General features: G+C 36.2%; 1 protein-coding gene across 1 annotated transcript; it reads right to left on the bottom strand.

Moving 5' to 3' along the window:
• Positions 1–538: 538 nt before the first annotated feature.
• On the bottom strand, positions 539–9126 carry LOC127521478 (adhesion G protein-coupled receptor E3-like). The gene is made up of 10 exons (XM_051910749.1): positions 9054–9126; positions 8721–8910; positions 7026–7139; positions 6702–6883; positions 6439–6600; positions 5127–5240; positions 4817–5049; positions 4352–4443; positions 4021–4183; positions 539–3510 (listed from the first exon to the last, which is right to left on the bottom strand). Exons 2-8 carry the CDS (start codon positions 8887–8889, stop codon positions 4440–4442), a joined length of 978 nt encoding a protein of 325 aa, XP_051766709.1. The 5' UTR covers positions 8890–8910; positions 9054–9126; the 3' UTR covers positions 539–3510; positions 4021–4183; positions 4352–4439.
• Between the last annotated feature and the right edge of the window lie 9893 nt (positions 9127–19019).

Here is a 19019-nt window from a genome sequence, read left to right as displayed (position 1 = left end):
TATGGAGCTTTTTTTTTTTCTTTCTTTTGTTGAACATGGAAAAAAAATCCTATTGTTGTTTATTAGATATTTTATAACAAAAAAATACATTAAAATAATACAGAAATTGTGACCTGAACCAAAGCAAAATGCAATCAAGTCATTTACATGTTTTAATAAAAACTCAAGCCACATGACAAAACATATTCACTTTGAATTTAAAACTTTAGCTAGCTGTTAAATTATTGAACTGAATTATTGATTATATTACGAATGATTAAATATTGATTAATATTTATTATTTTTATAGTTTAGTTTTAAATGTATATCACTATACCCATAAATGTAAGATTAACAAATGTATAGCTTTACAACTAAACAACTACAATTCCATACAATTTAAATAAGCTTCTCTTTACCATGCACTCTATTTTTTTTTTTAATTAGCAAATATTTAACAGAAAATATTTAAAGTTTGATTATTTTGAGGAATCTACAAACCCGATTCCAAAAAAGTTAGGACACTGTACAAATTGTGAATAAAAAAGGAATGCAATAATTTACAAATCTCATAAACTTATATTTTATTCACAATAGAATATAGATAACATATCAAATGTTGAAAGTGAGACATTTTGAAATGTCATGCCAAATAGTGGATCATTTTGGATTTCATGAGATCTACACATTCAAAAAAAGTTGTGACAGGTAGCAATAAGAAGCAAAAGAGTGAATTTCTCTAAAAGAGCAAAATTTTCATGTCTCTTTGAAATTTTTCAAATTCATGTCTCCCTCGGATGGGTACGATTTGTGTCTTCAGTGTTTGGGCCATGATCATGCTGAAACATCATTCATGGATCATGTTCTCATTGCGAGAATATGAACATGAGCATGTTGCGCACATGGCTCTCTTTCTTTTTCAAGAGACAGAGATCAACCTCAACTGCTTCCCGCCCTGGTCCTTCTACCTCCGTGTACGAGGTCTCTGCAAAATGCGTTGAGGATGAGCAAGGAGATGCTATGGGGAAGCTTCCGCCAGGCGAGTCCCCGTAAACAGTTGAGTTTTCGATTGGGTTTGGCAGTGAGCTTAATTTCTCATTCGAGGCTCACAAGGATGACGAGCTGTGGATTGCAGCATCTGAGGGCAGGGCTGAATCCTCGGGTGTGGTGGCCCAGTCTGAGGCTAATGCTGAGTTGGCAGCTATGCTTTCCCTCGCAGCTGAGGGTATCGGGCTTGAGTAGACTCCTCCACCCTGCCCTGGGCATTCTCAGTTGGACAACTGGTTTCTGGGATCAGAGAATGACATACCATTGCGCCTGTCCACAGTTCCTTTCTTCCGGTAAGTGCGTGAGGAACTGTCACCTTTTTTCTGCCAGGACAAAATATAACAGTTCCTCCATCCTCACCACCCTTGGAGTGGCGCGGGGGTACTCTGGGGTTCCCCAGGTGAAGGAAATAATTGCAGTAAGCTCAGCTTAGCTTGGCTATGCGGATTTCAATTTGCCAGGCACCTTCCCTGTTTTTTTTTTACAACAGTATGAGGCGAGAGTGCTGCTGTCACAACCCGTCATTCCACTGATATTCTTCAGAGCTTTTTTCTTTTGTATTGTGTCAAATCTCTCTTTATACAGTCTTTCTTCAAATCACCCTCTTACTCATTCTTTCTCCTTGACTGCGCAACTACTACTTTGACACTTTAAAAACTTCATAAAGAGATTGTAATAGTAGTCCATATAAGTGGTTTAGTCCAACTTTCTGAAGAGATTCAATGGCTTTAAAAGATGAACAGATTTAATTTAGGCTTTTATTCACATATAAACATTGATCAGCAAACATAAACAGAAGCTCAACTGAACCTGCTTGATGCACGAGAACAAAACTCTTCTGGAAGCTCAAACGTGCTGTGTAACACAGGAGAACCTATTTGCCTCGCACGCATCAAGCAAACATTCTTGAGCTTCCGTTTACCACAACTTATGTGTGAGTTGATGAATGTTTATATCTCAATAAATGCCTAAATTCAATCTGTTCATCATAAAAAGCGATCATGTCTCTTCAAAACATTTTGACTAAACTGCTCAATTCGTATGAATTAGTTTTTCAATCTCTTTATGAACTTTTTGAAGCATCAAAATTGCACTTGTGTAGCTGTCTGTGGAGGAACATAAAGCTCTCAGATTTCATCAAAAAGATCTCCATTTGTGTTCCAAAGATGAACGAAAGTCTTACGGGTTTGGAACGACATGAAGGTGAATAATTAATGACATCATTTTCATTTTTAGGTTAACTAACCCTTTAAAGTTTCCCATGATGGTGAACCTTGGACTTCTTATCTCAATCATTTCAGCACATTTTGGTAGATGAGTTTGGTGGAGGAACTCCAGATCCATTACCTGTGGTATGCCCCTATCAGGTTTGTGCTCCATATGTAGTGACTCTTTAACAGTGGATCCATATGTGTATTTCTCCACTGTTCGGTTTCCCTTACATGAACCCTGTCTTCACCCGAGATGGAGCTTTACTCTGTCACCAGTCACTGTGGTTGGTAGTTTCTCCCTCTTTGGTGAAGCACTCCACAGAGACTTCCCTATGTTATACTAAATCCGGTAAGTCCATAGGATGTATTCTCCACATACAGACTTCCCTGTTGGGTAGGATGTGGTCTCCATAGTTTTCCCTTTTCATTGAGAAGAACGCTTCCCAACTTTAACAACCAGTTGTGCTCAGCTGTACATTACTAAAATTTATTTAGCAGAAAATACTATCTGCAGCTGAAGTGACCTTTTCCATTGTATGGTAAGTGTCCTATTTAAAGGAAGACTGGAGGTCACGCCCCCGGGCGTTGGAAGGTTGCGAGTGGGTTGAGTGCATTTGTCATTGGCATGCTTTGCTTGCCAGCATCTGCGACACTGAGGCCCAGAATGCATAGGGACCCTAGTGTCAGTTTGACATCGCCGAACATGACTGACATAAAAGGGAACGTCTTGGTTACTTTTGTAACCTTTGTTCCCTGATGGAGGGAATGGAGATGTTGTGACCCTCATGCCACAACTTTGATCTGCTGCTGAGAGGTTGAGACGGCATCTCGGCTCCTCAGAACAAACCTGAATGAGCAATTCCACACTGGCCTCATTTATACCCGTAATTTTCCTTGCCAATTTCATCGGCCTTTTCTGAATACCTCACAGGGGATTGGGGCTCTCGAGAGCGATCCCTAGTGTCGGTTTGACACAATGTTTCCATTCTCTCCATCGGGGAACGAGGGTTACAACAGTAACCGAGATGTTTTTCAGTTTTACACCAATAGCATTAACAGATATGAAATAAGCCACTCATATAACATGTTTTTCTCTATCATTTGCAGAAAGAAGCTGAGACTGAGATTTAATATCCAAAGCCATCTATTCTGTTATATAAAATACCCATATAATAATGGCACTTTTTATTTCCTGATCATGATGTTTTAGTCTTCAGTGTTGTTTGAGTCCACAGCAAAGGCATCTGAAGAACTTCCTGTACTGCTGCCTGACCTGGACAAGAATGAGACGAGAGGAGCTGAGTGACTTCATGACATCAATTTAACCTCTGAAACTTTCTTCCATATACTGTCTCTGGAGAGAGTGAAACGGTTTTCCTATGGAGCAGGATGAAAAAAATTGCTGAACTAATTACAGAGGACAAAATAGAAAAAGAAAAAAAAAAAAAAAACTTGAGAAAGCCAGGCCTAAAAGTTTGAAGTAGTTTTAAAAGCTTGGAGTTTGAAAGCATTATTGCCTTTCAGTCAGACAGACATATCAAATAGTGTCTTTTTAATTTAGAATTTTTGACAATTGGAGTTTGAATAGTTTTGCCCCCTTTTGAACATTCCATCACAGGAAGGAAATGGAAGAATAGTAACAGATTAAACAACTGCCTCTGACATTTCTCTCTAAAAGACAGGATTTCTAAAATAAGAACAGGACCTCCATGAAAACAACCGTAATAGTCTTTCATATTCTGTTTTGACATGGAATACGTTGGTAAATTGAGTTATGTCTGACCTCATTATTGAGGACACAATAGACCAGGAAGATGAAGGTTCCCTGCTGGGAGTTCAAGATCAGGAAGATGATCTCCAGAACCTTACTGCCATTAGTGAAGAAACCCAGAATCCAGGAGCAGCCAAGAACCACAAACTGAGCCAGTGTTTTAAATACCATAATCCTGTAGAGAAAGAAAGATAATTAATATATCTTTATTGGTTTGTGTATATATATAATATACACATATATATATATATATATATATATATATATATATATGTGTGTGTGTGTGTGTGTGTGTGTGTGTGTGTGTGTGTGCGTGGAGTGGTTAAATCATAATGTTTGTTACTTGGTTTGTTTCATCTGTGAAACTTCAGCGTTCAGATTTTTGAAAGTTGAGTTTAGCCTGATGATGATGTTGATGAAGAGAATCATGTTTAACTGAAAAGAAGAAAAATAACAGTGAATCACATAATTTTCCGTTTAATATAAATTAAAATCAAAAGAAATAAGAAAAGTGCTAGTATGTTTACTGCTAGTATGACACAAACAGGACCCAGAAAACTCCAGATAAAACCTTTAGTCCTTTTGATCCAGCAGCTGTTTATAGGTAAACCCAATATAATAATTATATGAATGTCAAAATTGCTATTTCTGGTGTTGATTGTTTAAAAATTCCAGATTTTAATCTTGTGGGTGACTTTGATATAACGTGTCAGAAAATGTATTTTATCAGATGGCAGATATGTCACAAAAGCCCAGAGCTGCCTTACTTCCTACTAATCAAATTATCTTACAAAAAACAGCAACTCACTGTTCACTGCCGTAGCCTCCAGGAACCAGCCCGACAGACACACCCACCACAACCAGAGCAACCGTATATCCAATCACACACAGGAATCCACTGCTAAGCACCTCCCTATTTATGGAGCTGATCTGTGATAGGTTCTTCACACAGATGAAGAGCAGCACAGCTTCAATGAACATCCACACAAAGCCAGAGAGAAAGAGGAAGTGCAGCACACCTGATATCACAGCACACAACACCTGGAGAATAAGAGAGACGGTTATGATGATTCTCAGTGAGGCTGTGCTGAGCTGTAGGGCTCCTTCATCATTCTCACCTGATGACGGCGTATGAGGCTCAGGAACTGTTGTGTGAGCAGGAACAGAAGGTGAGCCAGCAGAAGACTGATGCAGAGGTTGATTCGAGCCACGTTATTCACTCCAGGACTCCACTGACAAAGGGCAAAGGTCAACAGGGCAAAACTGAAGAACACCAGCCCCACAATCACACACACCAAATTTCAACAGATCCAGCAGTGAGTCGCTCTGAGAAAACATGAGTACATGAGTGCCAAATCTGTGCTGCTCTTCAATGGTTACTACTAGTGATGCACCAAAATTTCAGCTACCAAATTTTTTTGGGCAAAACAAAAATTTTCGGTTTTTACCAAAATGGTTTTGGAGGGCTGAAATCATTGACCGAAACAATGCTGTTTTATGAGCGCTACTCCAGTGGCACGTTTTGACTATGTTCTATTTTCTGCACATAAAATAGCCTATGCTGTTTTTTGTTGATGCGTGAAAAAAAAAAAAAATAAATAAATAAATAAATCACTTAAAGGTGCAATATGTAAGAATTTTGACGTAAAATATCCAAAAACCACTAGGCCGGTGTTCTATATTTTGTTCACCTTATTTTGTGAAGTAGCTACGTTATTGTAACATCTCTTCCACTTCACTACTAGTTAAAGCACCAAATAAACATGAATCAACATCAGAGGGTATATACAATAGAACTTACCAAATGTATCATGTCTCATGTAATCGCTCAATCAGTGTTTCAACAGGGGAAAGACATCAATAAATAAGCTTGTAAATATTCAAGTAACGTTACATTTACACGTTGTTACTCGTTAGTTACTAACATTACTCGTTAGTTAAGTAGAAAAAGAAAAAACTCTAGAGAGGAACATTTTGATAAATGTACTGTATGCACTAGATTACACATTCATTATATTTTTACTTAGCGTGTTAGTGATGTCTTAATTATTTAATGTACATTTGAATAAATGTGTCATGAAAACAAGTTATAACAGCCATCTTTTAAATGTTTACGTTTCAATAAATGGTAATGAAAAAAAATAAAATTCATGAAATTATTTAAAAAAAGTTAATACTATTATACAAAATATGTATAATAATAATAATAATAATTGTAAATAATTTTATTTCAAACAAATAAAAAAATGTTTTTAAAAAGTCGTTTTTCAGCTAAGTGCATTTTCATTCCAGTGCATCACTAGTCACTATAAATGTTGACCATCTAGTGTAGACTGCATTTGAATTCTGCTAGTGCCTTCAATGCTTCAATCATTTAAAAAGGTTTTACTTGTTCTATTTCTTAATTTCCTGTCTGACATGTTCTCATACCTCTGGTGGTCTGCTGGTTTGCATGATGAGAGCGAATGTTGACAGATGAACACAGGAACACACAGTGTAGCTGCTGTTGGTCTTTAAAACAGAACAACCATCTACAATCCACTCGCTGATATTCCAGTACACACAGGACAGAGAACCGTTGGGGTCAAACTCCTGCAAAAATAACGAACGGGCAGAAAATATTACAAGACTGAAGATGTTTTCAGATGTTCATCAGTTCTCAGGTTGGACAGAAACACATTTCAGTCTCTCACTCTGATGTGTTTGAGGGTGAAGTTGACTGGTTTGGTGAGTTTAGTGTTGGTGGTTTTGGGAAGAGTAGCTGAGATCACAGTGGACATCATGGTTTTAACCATGTCATCTGATGTGTTGAAGAAGTCGGGCTTCAGAAGATTCTCCATTGTGTTGTAGCTCATGAAAGCCACAGCAGCTGATCCTGTGTGACAGAAACAGTAGCATGCAATACCATGCTAAAACAAGAACAATAAAAAAGCAAGTACATCTACTTTAGCGGTAATGCTATGACAAATTTTTCTTTTTTTTAATTTAATCTAGTCAAACTAAAACATCTCACATACTTGTTTCATTGTTGTTCTTGGCGATCCCAATGAGATCAATGTCCACAGAAGAATTTGTCGTGTCAAGTCGAGGGATTTTGGTGCCGTGTGGTCCAACCATGAAGACTTCAACCTCTGATTAAAAACAAACAAGCATTTATGTGCTATTCTAATTAATTTATTTATGTCCAATTCACGAGTTTACACATACATCAAATAAAATATAGTAATTTATATAGTAATTTATGCATATTTGGCGTGCTGTCTGGGGAGGGCTCCGAACTTGGAATTTAGCCCAAACCCAGAGTACTCCTCCTTGACTGGGATAGAAACCAGCCAAAAGTGAGGTGATGGGGTGGTGGAGGGATGCTGTGAAACTTGCGGGATAGAGGTGAGAGACAGCTTTATATATCGGCTTCCTCTTTCACTGATTGGTTGATTACCTGAACGTGCTCCTCCCAAATTTTGTTAAATAAAATTTCATTTAAATAATTTACTTTGCACAAAACACAAAGAAATTGTAAGACTCCTCTTGCAGTGACTCTCCAAGCCACTAGGGAGCGCTGTCTGCTCCCTTGTGCAATGACTCTCCCAGCCATTGGTGGGCACCCCCTGCCCTTTACGGTGAGGACTCTCCGAGCCACTAGGCAGCACCACCTGCTGTGAACTCTCTAGTTAAGACTACTCATCATGTTAATTTGTTCCACCTGTATTTTGTCCTATTTAAGTTTGGTAGTTTCATTGAGCTGCGTTCAGTCTTGGGGTTAACCCAGTATGGATTACCTGAGTTCTAGAAAAGTTAAGTGATGTTTCTCTGTTGCCATATGGCCTTATCTTTGTTTTGTTTTGTAAAGCTATGATTGCTCTTTTGTTTATATTTGAAAACTGATTCCAAGTAAAGACTGCCTGCTTTTGAGTTATCTGAGCCTCCTAGTTTGCCTTTCCTTCTGCACATGGGTCTTCTGAAAAACTTTCTTTTCCAGTAGACCAGAGGTAGAGAAGTCGCTTTCCCTGACTGGGAGACCGGGGTTCGAGACACACCTCAGACACTTTATGTCAGTCCATTGTGACAGAAATAAATTGACTTCGCTATTGTTGGGTTTTCATCTCTGATATAGTTTCAACCCCTCAGGTCAACTCTAAGGTAATATTCCAACTGAATAAATGAAAATATCTAAATAACTAATTTAGAGGTCAAAGGTTAGAGAATACTGTGCTTCAGTGATTCAGTTCCTAACTGGGTTTGCTTTCAAAACCAAATGTCCGTAAAATCGAACTCTGTAATTGATTATTACTATAAACTGCACAGACATTCTGTTTTGTTGTTTGAGTGTTTGATATATGTCTTGTGAACGTTGATTGATAGTTTTGTGCTCAAGACAGCAAATATTCACAAAACACATGTGGTCATCACAAACCATGAACTTGACTGTAAGTGAACCGGTGTTTATTTGCATTTAGTTGCATTTTTTTACTTTCATGTGTTTTTTTTATTTTTTTTTTTTAGGATGTGGGTTTTTCAGTACATTTCTACCAAATGGCGGATGAATTTGCACCAAAATACTTGACAAAAATTATATAGATACTGTAGCTGCATTTATTATTGCTGCCGTCTACCACCTGTGATCCACCACTGCTCTTCAGACTATGTAAACTGCCTGACATCATACATCAACTCATCATTTAATCATCAGTAATAACTGTTTCTCCACTTACCTACAGCAGCAAGAGTCAAACTGACACTGGCACTTGTCTCTGTCTGCTTCACCGATGTAGAGATGAGTTTCTCGTTGGCTTTTAACACACGGTTTCCATAGTAGGCGAGTTCAGTTGGGTTGACTGATGATGATGACTCTAGAATCTTCTCTGAAGCGTTAAGCACCATATTCAAAATTCTGGTCACTGTCTAATTTATTGATTAAATAAATACAGTTACTGTACTGTTACAGTTAATGTCAGTAAATGTCAAGAGAGCCAATGAGACAGAACTGCGATGTCAATCATTATGCAACTGACACAGATTTGACCATTTTTCTCTTGAAGACTTACATCCAAAGGAAGCACTTGAGCTGTAATGTTCTCGATCTGATCAAGAAGATTTTGAAAACATCCTCCAGAAGTCTGACTCTGAAATCACAATTAAACACCTTTACACCGTAAAACAGACTCTGTGAAGATAAAAAATAGCAAACAAAATTTGTTTGTGCATAGGACCATCAATAATAAACCGTGCTTACCATGCATCCTTCCTGAAGCTTTATATGTATACCTACAATGACAGAAATCAGCATGAAGTTAAAAAAAAAAAAGTTTTTTTTTTTTTTGCAATTTTATGTGAAAAATAGTAACAGCTAAAAAAATGATAAATGATGATGAATAATAATGAACAAATACTCAAATAATAAAAAGAGCTCATGTAAATATGATTACCTGTACAGTATGCTAAATCACAGAAAGTAGGACTAGCCAGCTCATAGACATAATAATTGCCTGGACAGGCTTTGACTTTAATGGGAAAAGACCCAAAAAAGCAGCAGTAATTGTTCGAGTGACCGCAGACATCTCGAGTGACGACTCCATCCTCAACTGTTGGGTGTCCACCACGTATCCACAGTGTGGTAGCAGTGTCACAGTGCCATTTTGCAACACACGTGTCTGAGATATGAGCACTTGTGTTGTTAATGAAGAGACGATACCAGCCGCTCCAGGTGACAAAAGTGTCACACGTGTAGTGTAAATGGAGGTCATCAGTATTATTGATGGATCTCCGTGGTTCATCCAGTACAGTGTAGTTGTTGCAGGGATCAGACAGATTAGCTGTTAATGAAAATATTTAAAGAAATGAACAAGCTTCTTGTGTGTTACTATAAAAGCTAACAGTGCAGTTTAAAACATTTATATCTATATATATTATTAGCAAAATATTATACTACAAAGGGGAAGCAGAACTGCCAATCTTGTGTTATACAGTAAAAAATTAACATTACTAGCACTTTTCACATACAGTGTCCTTTAGAAATATAGACAATTTTACTACAATCGCCAGAAACATGTTGATTTCATAAGATTTATATTCTAATACAGACCCAACTTTAATTCTTTGAAGATATGAATGATGCAAAACTACAGACATGTATATCCTGGTAAAATGTCAAAAAGCTCAAGGCACAACTCAATACATTACCGTTTGTAGTCTCCTCTGGTGTGACAGTTGTCAAACTAAGTGTTAAGATACTTGAAAAATAATTATACAAATTAATCAACAAATCAAAAAAATGGCACAGTGAAATAAAATAAATAAATAAATAAATAAAAAACAGGCCCAAAAAACTGAAGACCAGCTGAAATCTGAAGACAAAACACTTTCAGATGCTTTAACAAACATGCAACCCAAACAGCATCATTTATGTGTCACGAATGCAGTTTTACTCCTGCCAAACAGAACTGTGTCGGCATACAGAAGTGAAGTGTAAACAGTCATTACATCAGTGTGAAGCCAAAAACAAACCAAAAAAAAAAAAAATGTATACTTACACAGCATAACAGTGATGGTAGTCACTGCTCTTATAAAACCTGTCATGCAACATGAGGAAAAAAAAAAATGGAAACAAACAATGTATTGCAATGTATTGTAATTTTGAATTTGAGAAAACTAAATTCATCATATTCATAGTTCATAAAGAATTTGGAGGGGGGCATGAACTAGTCTTTACATGCTAATCATGACCAGAAAAATCACCTTTATGAAGTGAATCCATTGGCAATTCTGACAGTCTGATATATTTCTCTTTATCCAAAAGCCACAATCAGAGGAAAGTTTCCTTTAAAGTTCAGAAACAAACAATGAGCTTTGGCATTGATGCATGACTTCTTTTTTCCCTTTTGTTTCAAACACACATGGGAAATTCCACTGAATTTATGAATTTAAATGTTGCGAGAGTTATAAGTGAGAACAGTTTTAAAAACATTTATAATTATTGCTCTTGGTTTTTTTTTTGTTTTGTTTTTTTTGTTTGTTTGTTTGTTTTTTAACTCCTAAACAAATTGCAGAAATTATTGTATTTGAATTATTACAAACTATCTCAAAAAAAGAAAATAACTGATCATTATGAGCAGAAAGATCTTACCTAATGTAAGCTGAAATACAGTGATCCTCACCCGACACGACTGACTGAACAAGATATGTCTGTTTGTTTATAGAGACGTTATCTGTCCATCATTCTCGTAAGTCCACTGTTACCTCATCATATTCAAATTTAAATACAAATATACACTGTTAGACCTTGCCAGGCTTTTTTACAGTAAAATTCTGGCAACACTGTTGCCAGTAATTTACTGTTGATTGTACAGATATTTACTGTAAACTACAGTAAGTTACTGTAAAGATAACCATTCACCGGACTGTCTTTAATTGTCCGACTGCCATTTAAATTTATAAACTAATATTTATATAATGCTAATAATGTGAGCATAATATTATTGTAAACTTATTTCATTAGAGTTCACTACATATATTTTAAATAAAGAGATTATCATTGAAACAACAACTACACAGTCACTATCTGTTAAATAAAGCAACAAACAGCTCCTGAACTTAAGCACAGGCTCTACTCTTCAGCACAATGATGACCCACAAAACTCAATTTTACAGTAAACTACTGGCAACAGTGTTGCCAGTATATAACTGTTTTTTTTAACTTACAGTTTGTTACTATTAAAATACATTTTCTGGGTGTGTCTTTTTATCTTACACCTTTAACCCTTTCAACCCCACAGGAACATTCTCTAGTGTCCACACTGCAAAGAGTAAAAGTAACATTGATGCTGTATTGCAGTGAGATAATTAAGTGAATGTGTAAGTGATGATCGAGCATTAATGATGAACACCTGCTGTTAACAAGCAGAATCACTAAAGAGAAGAGGAGGAACAACAAGAACAGAAAAAATAAGAGATGAGCAGAAAGACAAGAACTACAACTGTCTTAAATCCATTACACATTATTACATGTATTACTAACCAGTTTGACTTAATTTCTACAGAAGATCTTATTGAGAATTAACAGAAGTTTAGATGTTGATGTTTAATTGAAAATGTTTGGTTTGATGTCACCATTAAGGAGATCAGCATTTGCTTTAGTTGAGATCTTGACCCTTGACTTTTTAATGTCAGTGCTTTTTCCCCCTTCTCTGACTGCTTTAACTGTTTTTGCAAACCACATTTGTTATGGCAGAAACAGATGTGGAGGGTAAAAAATAGTCATTGAGTGCTGATAGTTATGTGTTGATGAAAATATATAACTATCATATAGTCTCTTGATTCTCTGTGTTTAATTCCTTGTATTACATTATTAACAGACTAAAGTTTGACATTTTCACCACTGTGAAACTACAGCAAGAGTTCCAACAACAATCCGTTACAATGAAGAACTTTTTTAAACGCCACGCACAAAAAAAAAAAAAAAAAAAAAAAAAACACAGCTGCAGCGTCATATAGACACACACACAGATATCAAAAATCAGTGCATCAATCTCAACAATGGTGGCAATAAGAAAGGACCATTCAGCCGCATAATTTAATTATGCTGCAATGCATGCTAGGAGTTTTGTACTATGCTGGCACCCAGCATGCATTTCAACATTTAAACTTTTAAATGTAACCATTGTTGAGATTCTTATGCTGATTGTTGATGTCTGTGTGTGTCTAAGTCATGCAGTGTCTTCATGACTTCAATATTCTTCTAAATAACTGATTACTGAAACATTGCTGGATCTCATGCTTTTAAATCACAGACATAGTACAGTCAATAAACATAAAGTACCCATGAAATCAAAGATTAAACACAGAAAAAAAAAAATCAGTGAATTAGAAAACTCCAAGATGATTACAGCATCATCAAAGCAGGCAAAAACACCAGATCAACTTCCTGTTGGTTTTTTCTTGCCATAACAAATGTGTTTTATAAACACTCCGTTACAACAGCCAAAGAAAGCTAATGACTAAGAGTCAAAACTAAAGCCCAACTAAAGCAAACACTGGTCACCACGATGGTGACTACAAACTTTATTATTTTCAATAAAACATCAACATCCAAATCTTTTAACTCTCAAGAAGAACTTCTGTACATGTATGAAAGAAATAATGTCAAACTGGATTGTAAACTGGTTTGACACTCAGTGTGGCTGTAGTCAGTTGTAGTTCTTGTGTTTCTGCTTATCTCCTCTTTTGTCTGTTCTTGTTTCTCTGTCCTTCAGTGATTCTGCTTATCAGGTGTTCATCAGTGTCTGAATTCACTTACTTCTTTTAATTAACTCTGCCAAGTGGACTAAATTAGTGAACTAATGTATGGAATAGTGAATGAGGGTATAGGGCGTGATTTAGTACACAGCCTCTGAGTGTCGACTTTGAGCGATGTTAACTCACAGTATATTCCTGTAGGCTATTTTCTCAAAAATGACAAATATTACCCAGAATGCATTGTTTCCTACAAAATGGTTTGTTACTGTCAGATTTTGGTAATATTTTTACAGCAAGGTTTAACAGTGTATACATAATAATAGCTCACATGTCCAGTTCCTATGCAGTATATTTTCCATATCAATCACAGTAAATTTCCTAGTGTTAAATTAACATATGGGAACCTCCAGCAGGGTGATAAAAATAACACTGAAGCAGTGTTAGAGTTAATGAGATACAGTGGTGGTCAGAATTATTGGCACCCTTGGTAAATATGATCAAAGATAACTGTAAAAATAAATCTGCATTGTTTATCCTTTTGATCTTTAATTCATAAAATTAGCAAAAATCTAACCTTTCATTGAAGGAAAAGAATTGAAAGTCGGGCGAAAATCACATTGTGAAATAAATGCTTTTCTCCAAAACACGTTGGCCACAATTATTGGCACCCCTAGAATTTTTTATGAGTAAAATATCTCTGAAGTATATTCCTATTCATATTTACATTTTTTTTTTTTAGCACACCAGGGTGATCATGAACATGAAATTGTCCAGCCATGACTTCCTGTTCCGCAGAAGTATAAATATGAGGAAACACAGAGGCCAAATTCCCTTAATCATTCATCACAATGAGTAAAACCAAAGAATATAGTTCTGATGTGCAGCAAAAGATTGTCGAGCTTCACAAAATAGAAAGTGGCTGTAAGAGAATAGCTAAAGCATTGAAAATCCCCATTTCCACTATCAGGGTAATAATTAAGAAGTTCCAATCAACTAAAGATGTTACAAATCTGCCTGGAAGAGGACGTGTGTCTAAATCATCCTATTGCACAGTGAGGAGGAGAGTTTGAGTGGCCAAAGACTCTCCAAGGATCACAGCTGGAAAACTGCAGAGATTAGTTGAGCCTTGAGTCTCAGAAAGCCTAAAAAAAGTTATCAAACAGCACCTACATCACCACAAGTTGTTTGGGACGGTTTCAAGAAAAATCCTCTGCTCTCATCCAGAAACAATCTCCAGCATATTCAGTTGTCAGACAAGACTGGAACTTCAAACGGGACCAGCTTCTATGGCCAGATGAAACTAAAAAAAGAGCTTTTTGAACCCACCAGATGGGTTTGGTGCATACATGGATAAAAAGTACTCCATGTCCACAGTTAAATATATTGCTGGATTTTTCTTTTCTTTCTGCTGGAGGTCCTGGACATCTTGTTCAGATACATATAATGGATTCTATCAAATACCAACAGATAAAAAATCAAAACCTGAACGCTTCTGCTAGAAATTCAATAATGGGCCGTGGTTGGATTGTCCATCAGGACAATGATCCAAAACAAACATTAAAACCAACACAAAAATGTGTCACTGAGCACAAAATGAAGCTTCTGCCATGGCCGTCCCAGTCCCCTGATCTGAACCCTATAGAAAATGAGTGGAGTGAACTGAAGAGAAGAAGCACAAACATGCAGCTGGGAATCTGAAGGATCTGTAGAGATTCTGTATGAAGGAATGGTCTCTGATCTCTTGTCAGGTGTTCTCCAAACTCATCAGGCATTATAGGTGAAGACTCAGAGTTGTTATCTTGGCAAAAGGAGGTTGCAAAAAGTATTGAATAAAAGGGTGCCAATAATTGTGGAAAACGTGTTTTGGAGAAAAACATTTATTTCATAATGTGATGCAAATTTGTGATGGCTTGGAATTCCAATGGGAATCGGATATGCGTGTTTAGACGTAGGTCGCATGTCCAGAGATCGGATATGTATCGGATTTAAAATCACATTTGGAAGTGGCTCAGATCGGATGCGAAAAAATCGGATCTTGTGTGAATTTTTGTGTTTACACGTGTGCAACTAATTCTAATCTGTGTCAGATGTGAGCAAAAGATCGGAATTTTTGTGCCAGTGTAAACGCAGCCTTAGATAAAATCAACTGAAAGACATCAAATCTCTCTTATTACAAACAAGACTGACTTTATTTCTGTCAGCAATGTTAATTTAACACCGGGGAATTTACTGTGTGGCAGCAGTTATTTGACAATGTAGTAGCATGGAATTTGACAAAGCATAGATGGTAGCCAGTGATGGGAATAACGGCATTATAAATAAACGGGATTACTAACGGCGTTACTCTTTTCAATAACGAGTAATCAAATGAATGACTTTTTCTCCTGTTACAACGCTGTTACCGTTGCTGACAAAACAAATGCCACGTTACTATAATTGAGCTCACTGATGCGGTTTTCATCCGGTTAGGCTCTCTCTCAGCCATAGGACCTGCAAAGTTTTTCTCTGGTGTGTGTGTTGGGGTGGGACACATGCTAACTGATGACAATTGGTGTGTGATGATAGACCTGAAAGCGTCTTGTTGTAAAGAAATAGTACAGTTTGGTCATACACAAATATAATTTTAAACTGATAATAATGTACGATGCTCTCTCTCTCTCTATGTGTGTGTGTGTGTCAGAGCATGCGAGTGGAGCGTGAGCTCAAACCAGAATACCCTTTGTGACATGCTGTGACATCGAAAATATGTGAAATATGTTTTTTCTAGTTGACTAGTAGTTGTTCATTTAAGCCATTAGTTGACTAATCACATTTATATTAATTTAGTTTCTTAAATACTGGAGAGAATAAACCATAATAATGAGCGTTTACGTAATATAGGCTATATAGCACTCAAGCATAAAGCTTGCCATAAAGAACCGGCAAAAATAATGAATATCAATGTGACAAAAAACAGCAAGGAGACATTTTAATTGTTTATTAATAAACTAATGTTTTCTGAATCATTGCAAAAATGAAGTTGACATTGCTGACTCTCATCATCTCCGCATAGTGGACGCACCTAGAGAGAGAATGCACAATTCATTCAGAGAGTAGCATATTCCTTTTTGTTTTTAATTATTTCGTTTAAAAGAAGACATTTCAAGCTTTCTATAGATATATTTCTCATGTCTGTGAGGCAAGCAGCCTATACGCTGAGTTTTGGTTCATTTAGCCTATAAGACGCACTCCAGTTCACGTGCAAGTGATCGCGCCGGCACCTCCATTATATTGTCTGCTATATTTGCTTCTTATTTATTAATTATCCAGGCAATCGGTTAATGAAACATTGATTAAAATTAAGATACAATTTTTACAAAGCGAAATTCACTTTAAAGAAAGGCTTTCTACAAAACAAAACTTAATGAAGTGGTCAAAATCATGTCTGACCCACTCCATGTCTCCCGACATATATTGCGCATCTTTTGATGCATCTTACTCATGCTGTTCACTTTTCATAATCAAATAGATTTAAAACATAACATAGGACTATTTAAACATAAATATGAAACTATGTTTTCTGTAATGGCTACCAACACGTAGTACAATACAGAGAAATTTCATGTCGTGAGCAAGAGCGGATCATGAGTCACGAGTCGGATCAAAAATAATTAATTTTTAGACTCATATTTAATATTAGGGGCATCCAAGTTATTTTACATATTTGATTTTTTTTTTGCAAAAGTAATGCAGTAGTTACTTTCCTGGTAATTAGTTACTTTTATAATGATGTAACTCAGTTACTAACTCAGTTACTATTTGAGAGAAGTAACTAGTAACTATAACTAATTACTTTTTTAAAGTAATGTGCCCAACACTGATGGTAGCCTACATTAACTGTAGTGAAATAGACATTCGATTACGATTTGCTTATTCAACAGGGCTTACAGCAATTCTAAGTAGGCTATAGCAAATTCAGATTGCAATGTTTAGGAATATTTAACAGTAGCAGCATGCATAGCAATTCATACTGCAACATTGCATATATTATTAACAGCAACAGCATGTATTGTAAATTCAGTATTGCAATGTAGTGAATATTATTAATAGCAGCGGTGGCAGAAGCAAGCAATCAATGTAGTTGTGTGAGGGTACAGTTCAATTTATTACTAACCAGATTTACTTCATTTCTTTCATTCATCTACAGAAGTTATTTTTGAAAATTACATAGCCCTCACATATACATACTTTTTGATTAACAGAGTTTTAGATGTTGATGTTTTATTGAAAATGCTTGGTGCCACCATTATGGTGATCAGTGTTTCCGTTAGTTGGGCAGTTTCACTCTTGGCTTTTTTATGTGAGTTTGTGGTCTTTTTTTTTAATCATTGCTTACTAAAACAAATAATTTGTTGCAAAGAAAGACAGAAATAAAGATGTTCAGGTGGTATAGTTTTCAGCATCATAAAATATAATACTTTTCTAATCTTATTCCTGGCCAAAAGTGGTTATTAAGAGATTATATTCACCCACAACACTTTCAGCACAGCAGCTCCAAACAATCAAAAGCCAGTGTTACTTACATGAGAGGGAATCAAAGCAGCCTTAGCATCTGTTTTCAAGCCTTCCTACTTAGCTCTCTCCAGCGCTGCAAAGGTTTTCTAATATAAACGCGGGCCCTAAAGCACTTGCCCAGTCATTAACCTTCATTCCAGTGATATTCTTTTGACCCATTTTGTTTTGTGTCCCATCTCTTGTTCTGCAGTTTTTTTTTTTTTCTTCTTTTTTCTTATTTCAAATCTTCCTCTTGCTCGTTCTCTCTCCTCCACTGTAATATGCTGATTGGTTACACGTTTGTTGTTTGAAAGAATGTTTCAGGAACATCATACTAACCTTTAAATAACATTCTACTAACATTAAGGAAACTGGACATTTTTATGTTACAAATCAGCGTTTCTAGAATGTTAAATTTTAAATCAAAATTAAGTTGAAAGAACATTTGAGGAACATTATACCTTATAAAAAACATTCCTCTAACATCAAGAAAACTGGACGTTTTTTACATTCCCAGAACCAACACTGAATATTTAGAGAATGTTCGTATAACACAATTCTGTTAGCTGGGTACATTCCTATCATAATAAAAAAGCAAAAACACCAAAAATAAATCTTTGAAATTAAATCAATAAAAAAAATAAATATGTCCAATTAACTGTGTCAGTTGTTTTCACAAGTTCACACTTACAAATGAACAAATAGATTAAAAGAGTAAAAAGCATATTTGGCGTGCTGTCCATGGGGATCGAGGGCACCGAGCTTGGAATTTAGCCCAAACCCAGAGTACTCCCCCATATTCTGGGAATAGAAACCAGCTGAGAGTAAGGTGTCAGTGTGGCGGAGGGATGCTGAAAACTGTCAAGGTTACTAGGTCAGTTGGCTGTGTGTGTGTATATATATATATATATGCCTCCTCTCGAGCTGATTAGATAGACCATTTGAACGTGCTCCTCCCAAACTTTGTTTCTATAAAACATCATTTGTCCCTTGAAAGCTGCAATCTCTTGAGATGCAGATATGTAGGCTAAGAGGCTGACAATTAGCTGAACATATACTTGTTTAATTAGTCACACTTAGCCTACATTTTAAAATCTTTATTTGAATATGGCAATATGATATCTCTTTCTACAATATTTCTATGAATGAATCACTGACAGAGACCCCTCCCCCATCAGCCAATCACTGTGGGCATAGTTAAGGCTGATTTACACTTCCGCTTCTATTTGTAATCTTCTCTGACAACG

The sequence above is a fragment of the Ctenopharyngodon idella genome, chromosome 1, assembly GCF_019924925.1.
Source record: "Ctenopharyngodon idella isolate HZGC_01 chromosome 1, HZGC01, whole genome shotgun sequence".
In the NCBI taxonomy this organism is placed as follows: domain Eukaryota; kingdom Metazoa; phylum Chordata; class Actinopteri; order Cypriniformes; family Xenocyprididae; genus Ctenopharyngodon; species Ctenopharyngodon idella.
The sequence above is the reverse complement of the archived record's forward strand: the minus strand, read 5'-3'. Positions and strand labels throughout refer to the sequence as shown.